The following is a 19,023-nucleotide window of genomic DNA, read 5'->3' as shown; positions in this document are numbered from 1 at the left end:
AAGAGATTTGTGATAGCTCACAGATTATGGCTCTTTCATCAATAAACCAAGAAACATTTTTTAAAAAATAAGGGAAGTGGAAATTAGGTGATTAGTATATTCAGTGGTAACTTGTGTAAAATACTTTAAACTTTACCATTTCATAACTTTGCAGTCATAAGCTAGAAGATATATTTTGGTAATCATCAGGGTATATTTGCTCATTACATTTAAATTTTTTTCTTTCTGATGGACTTTATGTAAAAATATAGTCAGCTACCCCAACACACACACACACACACACACACACACACACACACACACACACACACACGATGGATTTACTTAAAGGTGATAAAGAAGAAAACAAGACTACTGAATAAAAGGACTCTTTGGTGTGCAGGAAGGAGAGGACAAACATGAGCTGGAGAACTTTCCTATCATTTTCTGTCAGTACTCAGCAAATGCGTTTCCACAACTGGGGCTATATTTACATTGAAATCCTCAAAGAGAGGTCCATATCATACCAACCGCTTTCTTGTCTCGTCCATCGTCTTTCTATGGGCAGCCTATATGCTCTGCAGGCAGCCTATTGTATCTTAAATCCTCTCTAGGTCACTTGAAGTATAAGCAGATGGAAATCGCTGCTGTGCCGTGTTTTACCATTTGAGGGACAATGGCAAGAAAAACACCTGATTGCTTTCATTACACTTTTTCCAAGTTTCCAATTTTTTTGATTCAGGAGAGCTGACTATACTTGAAACTGGACTGCCAAGATGCGTGTAGCCATTCTTATTTATATGGAAAACCATGCAATGTAGAAGTTGAATAAAGTGAGCATGTTACTTTAAGGGCAATCCTTCAAGGATAAGTCCCTGGTGGAGTAAAATAACACAAGTTACCCAGGGTGGTTTGTAGTTCTTCTTGACTAGGTCGTGGTGAAATCACAGGTATGAAAGGAATGTTCCGTGTCTCTAAAGGTGCTGCAAAAGAAAAGTACTAAATTGGTAAACTTTTAAGTCAAAGCCAGCAATAAACCAGAATGGTATGGCAAGAGACACCTCCATTTGAAACATAAAAAGGAAAACATCTCATGAGTGGTGAAGAAGAAAGTTAATGTGAATAGGACTCTCAGGAGAAAGACAATGGAATGTTAGCATAAAGGTTACTTGTTTTCTACCAAGAGGCATAATAAATGATATTCTGTGTTTGGCCCACTGCAAAGGAGATCTGGCCAAGATGGAGTGTGGTTATGACACCTTCCTGATCTTCAGGTTGTAGCTCTGTCTCTCTACCCTCCACCCCAAAGCAGAGGTGGGGGGGGGTCACAGAACTGTTGGGATGAATGTTTTGAATCTGCTCTGGTTTAGTTGGACAAGCAAATCAACGGTAGCTTTCATATTTTGACCAAATTATTAGCTTCTTACATCATCTTTCAAGCTCTGACTTATGGTACTGTGTTGTAGCATCACAGTGGAGAACCATTAAACTAACAGGAACATCAACTAGACAGGGAACAGGGAAAGTGGAATCATGGAGATAAATGAGGTAGATAAGGCAAGCTCCGCAATGAGCCTTTCTGGGCTGTCTCCAGAGCAAAACCTTTCAACACGGAAACCATGCTTTTCTTTATTGGAAACAGTGGTCACAGTGAAAATGTTGCTGTGAAATGAACTCAGAAGGGGTGAGAGATCATTCAAGAAAGGCCTGCGATCTTGATGGTATCAAAGCAAGCAAGCTGGTTGGTTCATAAGAGAAAAGCATTACCTATTGTTGTCTTCAGTGGCTCAGCTCCAAAGGTGACAGGCAGCAGGACTGTGCCAAGAGCAAACCAAAGATATGTTCAGGAAAATTACTACAGCAAAGTCCAATTACTTCTTTTCTAGATACAGTTATTTTAAAACTTGGATATCCCCTAAGAACCATAATAAATATGAGAAAGCTCTACTGGAGTCTATTCAAGGAACTTAGTTAACTAAATCTTTATTTCATTCACCAACCATCATTTGGAGGAAGACATGAATGAGCAGGCAACTATTTGTTTTTTGCTTAAAACCCATAAACCCATAAAAGACTATAAAAATTATCTCAGCTAATAATTAAGTTGTGTAATTTCAGCATGACCTCTTCTTCAGTGAAAACATTTCCAAAGCAAATAAAACTATTTTGTAAGTTTTCCTCTATTTAACCAGGAAAAACTTTTTAACAGAATTATATGATAGAACTTCATTCAATAAAACATATATCTCATAACCATACTTTTCTTTATCATGGCCTATATGTGTGTGTGTGTGTGTGTGTGTGTGTGTGTGTGTGTGTGTGTATAAAACATCAGGATTTTGGAAATATAAATATAGTTTATAAGTAGGAAAATAAATGTTTTTACCAGTTTCAGTGTGAGAGACCTCAGGGTCTGCTTTATGGGAAAGTTGTTCATCTTTTGGAACTGAAAGAAAAAAATTATAAAACACTGCATAGTATTGGAGTGAACATAATCTTTTTATGTAAAAATCTGCAAAACATGAAGGATACAAAGGCTAAAGAGGCAAGCTTTAGAAGGAATGACCATTTTTTCAAAATGGAAACTATGACTTTCTAGAGGAAGGGCTGGTCACGGTGGACAGATATAATGTTGGTCATAGTTTGTGTTGAAACATCCTTCAAAAAAAATAAAAAGAAAAGAAAGAAAAGCAGAAGAAAAATGGATAATCTAGACACAGGGAGGTAGGTTCCCCTTAGGTTGTTTTTAACTTTCAAAAAGAAAGTTTTTGAGCAGAAGTGGTAGCTGCCATTTGACGCTCACTAAAATTCAGATATTAATGGAAAAATACATTATATTAGGTAAGTGAATAAAGGGTTCACAGACTCACTACAACAAAAGACAAAAATCTCAAGTACCTACGAAAGGGACAACATTTCATTGCAAGTGACACTGAAATATTGTTGTGGAAAGTAAGAGCAAGTGTAACTAATGGCTGAGACGAGCTGCATGTAACATTCAAGACGATGGTCAGTGGCTAGACACACACACACACTACTGCCAACTTCTGCCTTCCCCAGTGGCATGGCTCCTTGTGTACTGGGTATTATGCATACCTGACATATGAGACTATCGATCAGTTCAGCTAAATAATAGACCAGCTCACATCAGTCTGTGACACACAGCAGAGTGTGAATGTTTGTGTTCTGTTCACAAAATGGAGCATATTGGCCACTGACTGTCTTACTGAGGGAAATACCAGAATGATGTCCTGTTGCTCATCTCAGATCTCTAACCCAAAACTTTACCCAAGGGCAGGGTACTTCTTGAACTCAGTTCCCTATGAGGAGGCCCTGCCTAGGCCCACTCTCTTAAAGCAAAGTGTTCTTCCTACACCAAGGATTTATGAAACACCAATGTCTCTGTGGAAGGCAATGTGATTTGCCTTGTATCTTATTGGAAGCTTTAAAAATTAGGATTCAGGCAGGATGATGATGAAGAAACCTTCACACCTTGAGACAGCTAAGCGCAACTTAAAATCGGTTGTCTAGAATGGGCATCCTCTGTTTTGACTGGGGAGAAAGAGATAGTTCAGCTAACAGGCCACATCTGTTCTTCCTCTAGGCTAGCACTGACTCTATTACAGTTGTGGAATTTGGTACACTGAAAAATTAAAAAAGACTTTACTTAAACTAGGGATGGTGGCACACACCTTTAATCTCAGCACCTGGGAGGCAGAGGCAAGAGGTCCTCTATGAGTTCCAGGCCAGCCTGATCAGAACTTTCATAAGTTTCAAGGAAAAAAAATCCAGGGCACCTTAGAAGTCTAATGCTTTTATTTATTTATATACTATAGGAAAGAATATAAGTTGAAGAAAATCCAGCACAATATCAAACTTTTCCCCTTCTCCACTTGGTGTTTTTGGGGAATACATTTCCAACTTTAAATCAAACTCAACATTTACTTGGAGGCTGAAGGAGGAGGCACTTTGATTTAGCTCTGCAAAGGCCATGAAGATGCTAAGACTGCCATGAACACCTATTAATTACAGTACTAGGCCAGACACAGGAGAGCCAGGATTAAGGAAGTAAGGAAAGATGTGCTCCTAACCAACCCACCATACTGTAAACACATTAGCTGCTGCCTCAGCTCACTAAAGCCTTTCAAAGAGGCTGATGTGGATTCCAGCTGCTAAGCATGGCACTTTCCTTTTCCACGTAAAGCAGTGATTTAGTACATTGCAGAGCAAACTTGCTAATGCAGGTGAAATCAGTGGAATGGAAAACAGCTGAATGACTCCCAGGAAAGGCCTATCAATCATGTTCCTACCTGATCGACTGCAACTCTGACCGAGTCAGAATCTCCCTCTTTGTACCTTTCATCACACTACATTAAATCAAATCAGATTAGAATCCCTAAAACCTGTCCTGCATGCTGAGGGCATCTCATCAACATAAATGATGACCGTAAGTTGTTTGAGATGGCAGCTTTGATTTCCTTGTGTTTCTATTAGTATATCTATATCTATATCTATCTATCTATCTACCTATAGATAGATAGATAAATAGATATATAGTTACATTAACCAATTTTATTTTTAATATCAACTGTCTAGTTAATTATGATAACCATCTTTTTAGATAAATTGGATCTCCCTAAAGAAAACTTAACTACTAAAAGGCACTTCAGAGGAGGTAATATCAAGTAGGGACAAATTTTAAATGCATGCACAGGAATACTTCACTAGAATTCAGTGAGAAAACCAAAACACTACTGTCTGAGAAAGTTGGTAGAGTATGGTTATAAGAGTGTTTACCCTGTCCACAGGCTGCAACCAGATCACCCCTCTTAGAAATGCAAAACATGCACACTGTGGGCTTTTCACCTCGAGACTCCCTATTTCGGTGTTTGAGCCTCATGGCTTTACATCTAGCATGAGAGGGGCCAGGACTCCCACCCCTTTGGAGGACACTACCTAGGCTTCCTTCTGCTACTGGGCTACCCACATCCATCTCTTTTAAGGCATGCTAGCATCTGTTATTGACGCCTATCCGAGGTTGTTTTGGTGCATTTTGACACAGGGTTCCATGTAGTCCTGGCTGGTCTCAACTTGCCAAGCAGTTGAGGCTGACTTTGAATTCCTGATGCTTTGGCTCCAGCTCCCTCCCAAGCACTTGGATTGTATCATATCCAGTCTAAAGTATGGAACTTTCTTTTCAGTACTGGGGACTGAACCTAGGGTCATGGGCATGTCAGCCAAATACTCTACTACTGAGATATCCTCAACCATTCTATCCTATATTTTCACCATTAGTTCATATTTCTCTTTCCATGAGTTCCTTCCCCCCCTTATAAAATTATTCAAATGTTCCCACAACCCTGATAAAACCCACCAACAGTAAAACAAACAACAAACTTTGGTTCTAGGAAAAACATTCTGTTCTTGGCATAATTCTCCACCTTTTCACTGTAATAATAGTTTTACTGCATGTGCAACTAGAATGCTTGAGACACCTAGAAAAATAAAAACCACCAGACTGCACGATAGAATTATACAATTGAATTAGTCTCCTGTGCTCCAGCTGTTGCAGTGCCTCTGTGTGGACAGCAGGGTGCTTTAGCTTAAACACAAAATAAGATATTTACCAGATGTTGTGCCTGCCCCTTCAGGACTTGGTGGCATTTTTGGTTTTGAAGTAGTATGCTGGGACCCCTTAGGAACTGAAAGAGAGAACTCAGATCATGAGTCATTAGGGTTCCTTGTTTCTTAGTTATACTAACACATCAGTCCTGATGAGGAATAAGCTTCAACTATAATGAAAAAAAAAAAAAAAAAAAAAGAAAAACCCACAAGGAAGTAGCAATACAAAGTCAGACAGAAAAGTGAATATAAGCTTTAGAAATAGATCAGGTAGAAATCCAATGAACATTCCTTGATTTTGGAAAATGAAATCTGAGAAGTCACAACATTTGGCAAATCATTAGGATAAAAAGGTTTTTGGTGCTGGAGAGATGGCTCAGTGGTTAAGAGCACCAGCTGCTCTTCCAGAGGACCTGGGTTCAATTCCCAGCACCCACATGGCAACTCACAGCTGTCTGTAACTCCTGTTCCAGGGGATCTGATACCCTCATACAGACATACCTGCAGGCAAAACACCAATGTGAATAAAATTTAAAAAATAAATTATTTTAAAAAGGGGGGGGGGCTGGAGAGATGCTCAGAGGTTAAAAGCACTCACTGTTCTTCCAGAGGTCCTGAGTTCAATTCCCAACAACCACATGGTGGCTCACAACCATCTACAATCTACAATGAGAGATCTGGTGCTCTTTTCTGGCCTGCAGGCTGAACACTCACTGTATCCATAATAAATAAATAATTTAAAAAAAAAAAAGGTTTTTGTCTTTTTTTTTTTTTTTTTTAATCTTCACATCACAGGAAACAGGAATTAAGTTGATATAGGACTTCTTTTTCTTTCTAGATACACTTGCTTGACTGGGTCACATTAAGTTCTAGAGCTGAGAATTGCAACAGACTCCAAAGGCCAGACATGATCACTATGCCCAGACCACAGGCTTTCGAAACCCTGGTTCTTTGGGTCACACTTTGCTTTGCTCCTTATCGTTAGTTGGAAATAAAACACCTGTCCTTCAGGCTGAGCATGAGAACCAAATGTGAAATGTCAAAACGGTGTGACAGCCATGCCCCCCAAGTTTCTTCAACTTCCCTGGGACCTTTATCAATTTGGCACCGAAAAAGCTAACTGTAGCTTGTTTTTCCCTTTACCTTACTTCTACAAAACTAATAATATCCATAATTTTGATGGTTGTAAGATCTCTAAGTGTAAATTAATTTAGGGTCATTATTACCTATAAACACAGAACTTTATTTGCTTTATTGGCTTATAAAATAGTGATGATTTGTTCTAAATTTTAAGTTCTGTTTTATCTTGAAGAACCAAATACAAATATGAAATGTGTAATTTAATTTGTGGATATATTATGGAATAGTTAGAATGATAATCTACCTATTACGAAATTTAACACTGAAAAAAAGTGGTGGGTAAACCACATCGTGCTGTGCATTGAGATACACAATAGTGTTAGTTAACATATGGTCAACTGATTATGCAGTATTCCCTCATGCAGGTGAAGGCAACAGCTGTGAAACAAAAAGATCGGAAATATTTTTCATACATCTTATGGGGCTGGCAAGATGACTTGGTGAGTAAAGGATCTTGAGTCTATAAAAACCTAATGAGTTATTTGGATCTGTTTTTTAAGAATCATATTCTCATGTTGAAAGGGAGAGATTGAACTTCTATCACTTAAACACATCATTACAATACATTTTGAGTTTCATTGTTAGTTTCCCCTTACGTTAAATACCACGGAAAAGGTCTCCCTGAAAAGGCTGATGGACTAGAAGCTGCCTCAGTTGGAACAAAACCAAGAGCCTCTTTCCAGATAGTTTGGGAACCCCTCCAGCATCCCAAAGTGAGCATGGAGTCAATGGGATTAGTTCTAATCACTCTGAGCTTATATATCTTGTGTTGGCTAAAGAGCTAATTTAAAATTAAACAAACTTAAATTTTATTGTTTAATAATAGGAAATCACAGCAGGATCCTAATTTACTGTACTGAAATTTATTAAGTACAAAATATTCCTCAAAAAGATAAAATCATTAATAGGTTTTCCTCATAGTTTATGTCCCCTCACTTAACTTTGTAAATAGGAACTTATAGTCTGGAAGTTTGAATGCCTAGTGTTTCTTACTTTATCATTTTCTTGTTTTAAAAATTTCCATTTATCCTTATCCATTACTCTTGTCCTATGCTGTATGTTCAACAAAATTCTGAGAGCTGTTTGCCATGTAATTTTAACAACTATTCAATTTTATAATTAGGTTATAAGTTTTTTGTTTTTTTTCTAAGCTGAGGATCTAACCCAGGACTTTGCGCTTGCCAGGCGAGCGCTCTACCACTTAGCTAAATCCCAACCCAGGTTATAAGTTTTATACCAACAAATTTAACAGACTCAATTTATTTAATAAGAGTTATTTAAAAATTTTGACATATTTAGCCCTGTTTTATTCACTAATTATTATTTCTTAATTAATCATTAAGCATTTTACCAGGACTCCTCATATCTTGGTGGGATAGTCTAAGTAGTCATTGTGATCTAAAGTTTGTAACTCTTTTGGAGGAATGTTGCATTTGTACCTTCATATATTTACATCTCAATATATTATTAAATTATTAATATCTCAACACATTATTGTCACAGTAAAATTTGGTAATTAATATGAACAGATTTTAAAATGTACAAAGCAGGGCAGATTTTTAATTATGAGTGAGATATAAAATATAGAATAGTCTTTGAGCCAGTTTTCCTAAAAAAGAATAATAAACAGAATCAACTTTTAGAGGTCATAGGTAAAACAGTAACAGAGATCCTGAAATTATTTAAATTATTCCTGGTAGGATTCAAGAATTACCACCTGAATCAAGGCTAATATTGATACTGATAAATATTGTCTTTTCCCACTTGTGGACCATTAGTAAACCTTTCCTGGTTTAGTGACTAGGTGGACCTCAGATATTTTTTGGAAGCAGGACTCAGATTAGTGCTCTCTTAAGTTGGGTCACTGGCAAGGTGGTGGGAATCCATTCTGGGACCTCAGGAAGGTCAGGAGGATAGCCTAAAATTGTAGGAAAAAGGGAGCAAGCAGCTCTTCTAAGAAAACCTGTTCTTGGCCATTCCCATCCGAAACAATAAGAGCTTAGGAAAGCTTTGTGGATTAAGGTCTCCTGGTGATGTGCTTTCTGATGAAGTCCAGAAATAACAATAAATACTTTAGGTTACCAAGGAAAGGAAGCCTTCTTTGACAATGGCTAAAAAGTCAGTTTGCTGAAACTGAGAAACTCACTGTTTTAGAAGTTAAAGCATGAACTTGGTCATTACCTGGCGGCTGTGGTGGCATTCGTGGGCGTGGTGTTGTTTTGAGCTTGGGAGGAGTACCGGGTGTCTGCCGGGGAGCTAAAAGAAAGACACAGATTCACAGATTTGGCAGCCCTGACCCTTTCAAGAACTTCAGTGTTTTCTAGAAGCTCAAAGGTATTTGCTGAGTGACTGAGGATAAATAAAGCCAATAATTGCTGTCCAAATCTTCAGAGAGCTGCAAAGAAGAGGAAGATTATAGATACAGGATAAACAGACAGATTAAACATACCTTAAATATTCAGCCTACAGCAGAGAACTGCTGGTATTTTAGACATACCTGTTCAAATACTTTTGAAATCGGTTACAAATGAAGCACACAGTAACAAAGTCTTCTCATTACTAATCAACATGTCATCATGGACACTCAACTATGTTCTTTAAATACAAACACACCTTTTCTACACCAAGAAACTATCATGATAAAAGCTCAAAGAGAACAATTTAAGTAGCAAGTCTGATGGAAAAATTAATCTTACTAAACAAAACACAATTTTAGTGGTTATACTGGGGAAGAAAAACCAAACACCGAAGAGACTTCGCTGCTGAGCAACATTCCTTCACTGTTTTCTTCAGTGAGAAAATTAAAAATATACCCCAACAGGGAAAATGTGTTATCAGGACTGAGGCTGCAGCCTCTGGGAACACCACCTTCAGTGGAACTAAATGTGTGGGGGAGAAAGAAAGATCAGAACACACAAAATGGTATCCACAGTGTCATGCAGTTTTAGACACCTTAAGAAAAACATTGCTGAAAATAAGAATAATTTGGCACTGGAGTTTAATGGAAAGAAACAAACTGGTGTTAATATTATGTAGTTTTAGCGCCTTTAAGAAATATTCACTAAAGACAAGTTGTTGGACACTGGAAGTTTGTGTGTGGGTCTGTAGCGTGGCCTTCTTCCTGATAATAAATGGGAACATACAAGGTACATGGTGGTTTCAGTGCACTTCTCGAGCCTATAAAGAGATAAAAACCAAGATACACAAGAGGTTATTTTTGCTTACTAACCTAGTGGTTTACAGCATCATTTGTTAATCAGGGTCAACAAACACATTCTCTACCAAAACTGACATGATGGTTAAGAAGTGTTCTAATCCTAAAATTAATTATTTGAGCATTGTGGTGATATTGTGTTCCTCAATATATTTATTTGAGCATTGTGGTGATATTGTATTCCCCAATATATTGTGCACCCTAATAAACTTATCTGGGGTCAGAGAACAGAACAGCCACTAGATACAGAGGCCAGAAAATGTTGGCACACACACCTTTAATCCTAGCATTCTGGAGGCAGAGATCCATCCGGATCTCTATGAGTTCAAAGCCACACTGGAAATAGAGCCAGGCATGATGGCACACATCTATAATCCCAGCACTTGAGATCTTATGTCTTGCTTGGGAAAGACAGACGCCTTTAATCCCAGGAAGCAGAAAGGTATATAAGGCATGAAGACTAGGAACTAGAGGCTTTTTTTTTTTTTTTTTTTTGGCTTTTGAGCAGCAGTTCAGCTGAGATCCAGTGGGATGAGGACTCAGAAGCTTCTAGTTTGAGGAAATAGGATCGGCTGAGAAGTTGCCAAGGTGAGGTGGCTGTGGTTTGTTCTGTTTTTCTGATCTTTCAGCGTTTACCCCAATACTTGGCTCCAGGTTTGTTTTTATTAAGTTTCATGTTACAGAGCATATTGGTGATGTCATAGTGCAGGCCCCTTTCTTGCTGAGGTCCTAACTAATGTGCTATTTGCTTTCCCAGGGCACAAAAGGCCATGTGAAGACAAAGGCTTGTTGAGAAGCAATTCCAAATGTCATCCTTGACTGGTAGGCAGACATGGGATATATGCCTGTGAGTCCAGTACTAGGGAGTTTGAGGCAAGACAATCTTGAGATCTGGGCCAGCCTGGGCTACCTGGCAAGTGTTTGTTCTCATAAAACAAAAACAAAATTAAAAAAAAAAAACCACAGGTAGTATATAGAATTAGACACTCAATAATATGTTAATAGGTAACAGAAAGAATTTTTGGCAGTGGTAGTTGTAATTGATATGAGATAGATCCCATTCACGTAGTCAACATAGAATTTCGGTAAAATGTTAAACTACCATTTATTAGGCAACATTATTTATTAAGTATTTTATAATATAGTGATGAAAATTAATATCCTGCCTCCCTTGGGAATAGAAACATATATTTTTTTTAGGAAGAGGATATGAAACAGTATCCTACTATGTAGCTGAGGTTAACCTTGAACTCATGGTAGTCTTCCTGTTTTAGCCTCACAGAATGCTGGGGTTACAGATGTGAACTCCACACCTGGCTTAAAAATAATTCAATGACAACCAGAACAGAAGCCTGGGCCTATTTATGGTGAACTCCTCTTCCATGGGACACTGGAGGTATTGCAGAAATTTTATTATCCCTGAAGGTGATTTGCTTTCATTCACATCAAAATCCACCCTCAAGGAAAACTTTATGACTAATGGTTTGACAGCAGCTTCTCTAATACAGGGGGCGGGCGGGGGGAGGGAGGTACAGCAAAATGCCAGACTACTGAAAGAAGGAATGGAATAACAAGAGGATCTGTCAATACCATTTATGTGGATTATACAGCAAAATCTGTTCCTGACAGTATTGTATAACTTTAAACATGAGTAAGCTGTCTCCAGATACCTACCTTTACAGTTGTAAAGCTAGTCAAGATGACAAAGCAATCCATACCCCCCCGCCACACTAGAATATGCATGGTCTTCCTCCTAAATATTCCTATATACTGAACTAAAAACTTGAGCAGTGGAGAGGTAATTTTTTGTTTGTTTGTTTGTTTGTTTTGAGACAGGGTTTCTCTGTGTAGCTTTGGCACCTTTCCTGGAACTCACTCTGTAGCCCAGGCTGGCCTCAAACTCACAGAGATCCACCTGCCTCTGCCTCCCACATGCTGGGATTAAAGGCATGTGCCACCACTGCCTGGTGAGAGGTAATTTTCAACATTATGTTAAAGATTTACAACTGCTGTTTGGGAGAGATTGCTGATGGCAGATGAGAGATGCTATGTCAGAAAGGCAGGCTCACCCATCAAAAGCTGAGGCAAATGATAGCCAGGGCTTCAGACGGACCGGTCATTTCGTCATTTTGCAAACACTCACCTCATATATGAAATGCAAACTAGTGTATTTACCAGGTTCCATCTGAGGTTCATCTGGTCTGGGTAGGACTATAGTTTGGGAGGGCAGAGGTGATGTTTCTATGGTAATTGAAGGAAATTACAGTGGAGTTACTACAGTGCTAGACACACTCAGATTACAGACAACAGTCAGGATGGAGACAAACAGATGTCAAAAATAAGAAAATGGCTAAATTTCAGGAAATCAGCACTCCCATATGTCTTCACAACTCATTCTATTTAAAAAGGATAGATGTCAGATTGCAAAATACTTTTGAGATAAGCAATATCATTACTTCAAATCTTCACCTCCTTAGCAATTCTTGGATTATATATTCAATAAGAACTATGAAGGGAAAAGGTAACTTAAAAATTATAGCAAAATCCAGCTAATTAGTATAGACTTTCCCTTGGATGACAGAGAACCAAACATGTTAAGTCAACATGATGGAAAGACTGTTAATGGGAAGTACATCTCTAGGTCAGAAAATATGAGTAGATTATGATCCTCAGTCAAATAGTACCAAGCTGGCAGTGAGTACAATATTAGGGGAAATGCTACATTTTATATTCAACAGTCTGGCTGGCATGAGAATAGTATGAGACCAAGATCATGATGCTAAATGAAGAGAGATTTTGGACGATGACTATGAATAGAAGCAGCTAGAAAGAAAATTCAATGACAGAGAAAGCAAGTGCCACATGAATTCACAATGAGGGTGATGTTGAGACTCTTGGGTGATGACACATGATGACAGAGAACACAGATATGTGCTGCTGAGGATGTCATTACCTAGCATGGTCTCAGGAAGCTCAGACACATGTGTAAGAGACTCCACAACTGTATCAAAACAAAGGAGAATGAGTTTAAAAATGGTAAGATGTTCAGCTCCACAAGTGTTTCTTGAGTATTTGCAACCTCATTTCAAGAATTTATGTCATAATTTTACAGACAGACAGGACAATGTTTTTTAGATAGGGCAAAAGGAGTAAAGTCATATTTCATAGTATTTAACCTCTAATATTCACATATTTTATCAACAACTGACTTTCAAATGTGATTATGCCTTGATCTTCAGATACTAACAAATAACTAGGACATATTTTTTTCAGAGAGCATCAACTATCATGTTAATTCTCAGAATCAAAGAGCAGCTGGTGTGTGTAGTTCATTGCTAAAGCGGATGCAGAGTACATGTGAATCCCTAGAGTGATCCCTAGTAAGGAGCAAAAGTGCAGGTAGGTGGATTGGAAGTGTAGCTATTCAAAATTCTGTTCAATCAAGTATCAGAGTTTAGATAGCAGAATAAGTGAATCATAGCATGAAAACCTTTACCACCTTCTGTCCTTGGCTCCTCTGGCCTGAGAGGTTCTTTGATAGTGGTATCTACATAATCTGTTTCAGCTGGTGCTGGGGAAGAAACACGACGAAATGACTGGTTAGTGGTGGGCAGTGAAAAGCAGGCTGTCACGGGACCCTGAATGTGATTGAAAATACAGGTTAGTTATGTGGTTATGAAAACTGCTGCAATTTAGTAGAGTGAAAATGAACTGATGCTTGCTGTGTGAGAAACAAAGATAGACAGACAGATGTGCACACACACACACACACACACTATCAGAGTCCATTACAGCAATTATTACTCAGAGTAGTTAGTGTAGGTAATTTTACTTCCTTATGTATTTTTGCATAACTATTTTAGTAAGGGAAAAAGCTATAGGATGAGTCTTTTGGAAACATGAAAATGAAGCATTAAAATGATATGAAAATGATAAAATACATGTAAACATATGTACAGATTCATGTGTACATATACAAAGAATAATCAGAATTTTAAAATTATAAATTTCATTAACTGAATGGAAACTATGAAATTTGAAGTGCAGTATAGCAGATACCAGCTAGCATGAGTTACTTTATTCATGATAGCTCTGAAGACCCGTTGGATAGGCACAGAAAAGACATGAGGAGCAGGTGGCTTTGAGATGTCACAAAGCATGACAACATCCAATGATGCATTTTGCAATGAGATGGAACAGCACATGTTCTTGACTTTCCCATTGGGAACATTTTTACCTATTGTCTTCTGTGGTGACTCAGTACTAAACGCAAGCAATTCCAGGTCATCAGAAACTAGTAAATGAAACAATGGCACAGCTGGTCAAGGGTGTGCTGTTGTAAATATTAGGCAAATTAGACAAATTAACTATTGAGGAGAGTGCTGGATACCTGATAAGTTAACAAGATGTCTGGTTCTGATGAAGCCATTACATTAGCATAAGCATTAAAGAAAACCCTAACAACTGAGCTGAGTCTACAACATAACCATTTTGGCTATTGTCAATAAACACACCTTAAATCTTCAATAGGAGTACCAAACTGTCATCTCACTTAACTAAAAGATAGAATAAAGAAATTATAATCCTATGCTTTAAAAAAAAATGGAATCCAATTTTTCAAAACTAAGCTTTAGAGTACAGCAGCATTATTCCTAATACTGACATGCAAAGTTTGTTTGTAATTTGAAAGATGGTATGTTTTAAGATTCTCTATATTTAAGGAACTCAAAAAGAATCTTTACTAAAATGACGTTTTGGTTCTTCAGTGGTTACAAATGAACCAGCATTCTTTTAGTGGCTGAGCACACATTTAGCTTTCTGCTTAATAGGACCACACTTTATAACTGTGGATAAAATTAAGAAGACATATAACCAGTCCTGAGAGGTTTTACTGACTGCTTAAGAATTTACGTGATTGTTCTCCAAAAGACATAGAGCAAACCTCGTGAAACAAAGGTAGAAATTTTGTGTACAATGGAATAATAGAAGACAAAGTCTTACTAATTTAACATCCGTGTGTAACCATGGAAAAAGGAGGTTTTATATTTGAACATACAACACAGAGGGTATTGTACTAGGTTTCCAAAACTCTTCCTGCAGCCCAATAGATAAATCAAGCACTTTACCAGATTGACTTTGTGTCATTTCTAGGCTTGGTGAAGTCACTGGTTTCAAAACAAGAGTTTGCAGTTCAGTGGGGGCTGGAAAAAGAGAATTTAAGTTAGCCTGTGAATCTTTTTTTTTTTTTTTTAAATTAAGCGATGGAAAAAAATTACCAATATTTTGTGCCATGTAAAATGTGAAAATGGCAAGAAACTCAAAGTCTTATTGGAACATGGACACAGCATAAGTTAGAGTGATCCAGGGCCTAACCACATACTAACCTTGTTGCCTCTTACCTATAACAGCAGAAGTAAACAGTTGTGATGAAGACTGAATGGCCTACAAAGTCTGAAAGTTTTACTATCTATCCCTTCTCAAACTAAAATCACTGACTCCTTATTTGCAGCATCCTCTTTGGAAAGAAATTATTCTTTTGTTATTCATTCATCACTAGGGGATCCCTCAGAAACCTAAGCTACCACGTTCATCTCTTAATTAAAGTAATGAATATTAATACTCATGGATACACACCAAAGTCTCTACTTAGTAATGAGCATGAGCCATCAGTAAACCATGGAGGAGCTCATCAGTGATATAGGAGCCTGGAGCTTCCCGTGCACATATTGACAGTAGGGATACCTCATGGCTTAAAATGAGAGTAATAAGCATAGAACACTGGTTTTATGGAAAGTAAGTTGCTCAGAGGGAGGTTATGTCTTTTTTTTTTTTTTTTTTTTTGGAGCTGAGGATCGAACCCAGGGCCTTGCACTTGCTAGGCAAGCACTCTACCACTGAGCTAAATCCCTAACCCTGTGAAAGGTTATGTCTTTTAACTGTGGTAGCTTTATGGATGGATCTAACTACCAAAGAGAGGAGCAGTAATAATGACCTCTGGATTTTTAAAGAGAATGCCATAGCATACTACTATCTTCTAGTGGTTCCAAGGATGGTTGGTAAATGACAGGCCAGTGACACTTGAGTTTCCATGATGACTGACTATAAAGTATGAAATGGTGTCCTAATCACAATCTTACAAAGCATGAACTATGTGGGCATGATAGCAAGAAAAAAAAAAAGTCACTGAATGTCACAAAAATCATTATCCAATGTTGTTTCTGGAGACCCAAGACTATGAATATCAAGTTCAAAGCCCAGAACAAGATGAACATGAGAACATTTAACACCCACAAAATGCCTTAAATTTTCTTTCAAAACCCAAGTTTCAAATGACAAACATGTTTTTAAATTTTAGAATTAATGGGAAGCAAACAGTTGCTTTCTGAAAAGTTGGTCACAGTAGCCAAAAATGTGGAAAACAGTCAACAACTTTGACCTTGGCTGCGCATTTCTTAGTTCTGTCCACATAAGAGATTCCTAGGTACCTGGTTTTCTGGTTATAGTTAATATGGAAGACTGTTTTGGAAATTTTCTTAGGCAATGTGTATAAAAGTATATACAGAAGCAGTGTGTTGTAGCTCTTGGAAGTTGAAGAAAAAGTATCTGCTTATGTAACCAAGGCTAGAGCAACAGATCTTATGTTTCAATGCTAATACATAACCATGAGTGAATAATGCTAATCTTGCCATCAGCTCATCTTTAAAGAGAAGAACTTGATCCAAACTAAGTTACTTGGGGAATTAGGGAAAAATTTTCCCTAAGTCATGCTTGTATGAGAAGCTCTTTAGGGGCAGCTGTTAGCTGGACCCAATGCCTTAGTTTACTTAAAGAGCATGAGAACATCAGCTTCCCATTGCTGGTATGACTTTGGGACCCAACCAGGACAGACTGCTAGCAGCCCTCAAAGCAGGCATTCCACATTTACCCGACTTGGACTCAGACATATCAGTACTTGCTGTGGTTTTAAGTCTGGGACATGGACGACGTGTCCTCTGTACTTTAGAAACTGAAGGAAGAAACTTTATATTAATTTCATGCTGTTGCTTTTGAAAACAAAGATTAGGAAAATAAAACTACATTTCCTTGAAATCTGGGGCATGTATGTCTTGGGGTTAAAATATTTTCTATTTATTTTTAATCACCAAAGATTCTTAATTTTATAATTTAGGTTTCTTTTTTAAGTCAATGAATGAGGAGAGCCATAGATCTCTAACCTCAAATAAAATGATGGCTAAACTCCAGGTGTTAGGACCTTAGGTCGACACTGAAAATTTTCAGCATTCCCAAGAATTCATTGCACCATGATATTGCTATAGTTTACCCTGTCTAGACAAAATACAAACACTACCAGATTAATTTGAAATCCAGCTTCAGATGGAAGCACTGTTTAGACAACAATACACTACAAATTCAAATACGATAACAAGTATAGCAATAGTCTAGGTCCATGGGCAGCTTTTAAAAGAGGAAACTTTAAGAACCTTTAGTGTTCTCAAAAAGCAGTAGGATATGAAGATGAGGGATGGCAGATGGCAAATGACAAATGAATCAGGATGGCGGTGGAATGCATGTGAAAACAAGCAAGAAAGAACATTCCAGAACATAGTGCCATTACCTAACGTTGTTGTGTCAGGAGCCTTGGTTCTAAGAGTGACAGGTTCAAGGGCTGTAGCAGGAACTAGATAGACAGGAGTAAAATAAAGCAAAGACAAATCAAAATTCATTTTAAGGCTAATTCTGAGAATATCTCAAAACTAACAGAAAAGAGCTAGCTGCTTTTTCCAACTTGGGCTAAACTATGGCCAGGCACCCTCTATTTCATGACATGGACTTGAAAGGTGGCATGGTACACAGCTGGCTGTACGTCACAATACAAGAGATGTTTTTCGAGACATCTGATTGCCTGCCCCCTCACGACTTTGCAATTCTGTTGGTCAGGTCTTTGTATATTTACACGATAGATGCCTTTCTAACTAGACTAGAGAAAGCTTTATTAGTCTTCTTGATCTTCTATAGAGCCCACGATGGCTACCTACAGCTTTTCTTGGTCTACTATTTAAGTAACTCTATAATTAAAAGTTCACTTGTTGGCAAATATGAAGACAAACTGATGAAATGTGCTCATCAAAATCTCAAAGTGATCCTTGATTTAAAAAGACCATTGAACCTGCTAGGGAAGGAGTCTCTATGATGGAAACTTAGGGTTGAAACATTTCAAGAGCATGCATCTCTAAGTTGGACAAGTTCCTAAAATCATTGTTCCTTAAAACTATTGCTCCAATGCATCACAAAGTTTCCAGTATACCAAAAAGCATTCTGAAACAAAGCATATTTTCACAATTGTGAAAGGATAGACAATATGAGTATGATGGATGGAAACACGACCTTAGTCTGCGCTGCTGAAAAATGCACATGATCGAGACACGGTATCGAGCAGTGAGTTATATGGCAGTTTGATGCCCTGAAGTTAGTACATGCAATGGTGCTCATAAATTCAACTAATAATGCGGCAGAGAACGGAGGACAATTTCAAGATAAAGACCGTAACAAAGTGACAACAGAGGATGATGATGGGATGGTCCTAAGATGCAGAACTGGTGACATGATGATGGTGGATGGTATGACACAGAAAAGCACTGCTATTGGAAGGGACTCGTTCTCATTACCCACAGTCGCAGGAGCTTCGGTTCTAAGAGCACTGGGTTCAAGATCTGTAGCAGCAACTAATTAAAGGCAATGAAATAAACATGTGAAAAGTCAGTAAGACAACAATACTCCCTTCCTGGAATAAGTGGAGAGCAAGGTTAAGAAACTGTCTGCATTTTAATACTTGTTACTTGATGATTTGGCCACCTTGTACCCCGGTAAACATTTCTTTTAAGAAGTACTCAGTTGCTGCCTATACTTTGTGCTAAATGTTTTAATAAAGTCAAGGTGATATTCCTCTGGGTATGTGGAGTACCTCGTTCCAACTACTGTAGAGGACTCTCCTAGAAAAATTTAAATATTTACCAAAGCTGCAGAGATATAACTTCTGGGATCATGAGCTTTTGTATGGAAGCTTTAAG

The 19,023-nt window shown here is 37.9% G+C and overlaps 1 protein-coding gene across 1 annotated transcript in view; it reads right to left on the bottom strand.

Annotated features, from left to right (window-relative positions):
• Window positions 1-19,023, bottom strand: part of LOC118593909 (ABI family member 3 binding protein) — a 207,927-nt gene that overhangs the window by 38,634 nt on the left and 150,270 nt on the right. Inside the window, exons 34-45 of the mRNA XM_036203506.1 lie at window positions 18,622-18,678; window positions 17,571-17,633; window positions 15,082-15,156; window positions 14,193-14,249; window positions 13,455-13,526; window positions 12,909-12,956; window positions 12,131-12,196; window positions 8,923-8,997; window positions 5,607-5,681; window positions 2,366-2,425; window positions 1,747-1,794; window positions 882-962 (exon numbers count right to left, since the gene is read on the bottom strand). Coding sequence (XP_036059399.1) covers window positions 882-962; window positions 1,747-1,794; window positions 2,366-2,425; window positions 5,607-5,681; window positions 8,923-8,997; window positions 12,131-12,196; window positions 12,909-12,956; window positions 13,455-13,526; window positions 14,193-14,249; window positions 15,082-15,156; window positions 17,571-17,633; window positions 18,622-18,678 — 777 coding nt within the window. The remainder of the gene's footprint in view (window positions 1-881; window positions 963-1,746; window positions 1,795-2,365; window positions 2,426-5,606; window positions 5,682-8,922; window positions 8,998-12,130; window positions 12,197-12,908; window positions 12,957-13,454; window positions 13,527-14,192; window positions 14,250-15,081; window positions 15,157-17,570; window positions 17,634-18,621; window positions 18,679-19,023) is intronic.

The sequence above is a fragment of the Onychomys torridus genome, chromosome 12, assembly GCF_903995425.1.
Source record: "Onychomys torridus chromosome 12, mOncTor1.1, whole genome shotgun sequence".
NCBI lineage: Eukaryota > Metazoa > Chordata > Mammalia > Rodentia > Cricetidae > Onychomys > Onychomys torridus.
Note: the sequence above shows the minus strand (reverse complement) of the source record. Positions and strands in the feature narration are given on the sequence as shown.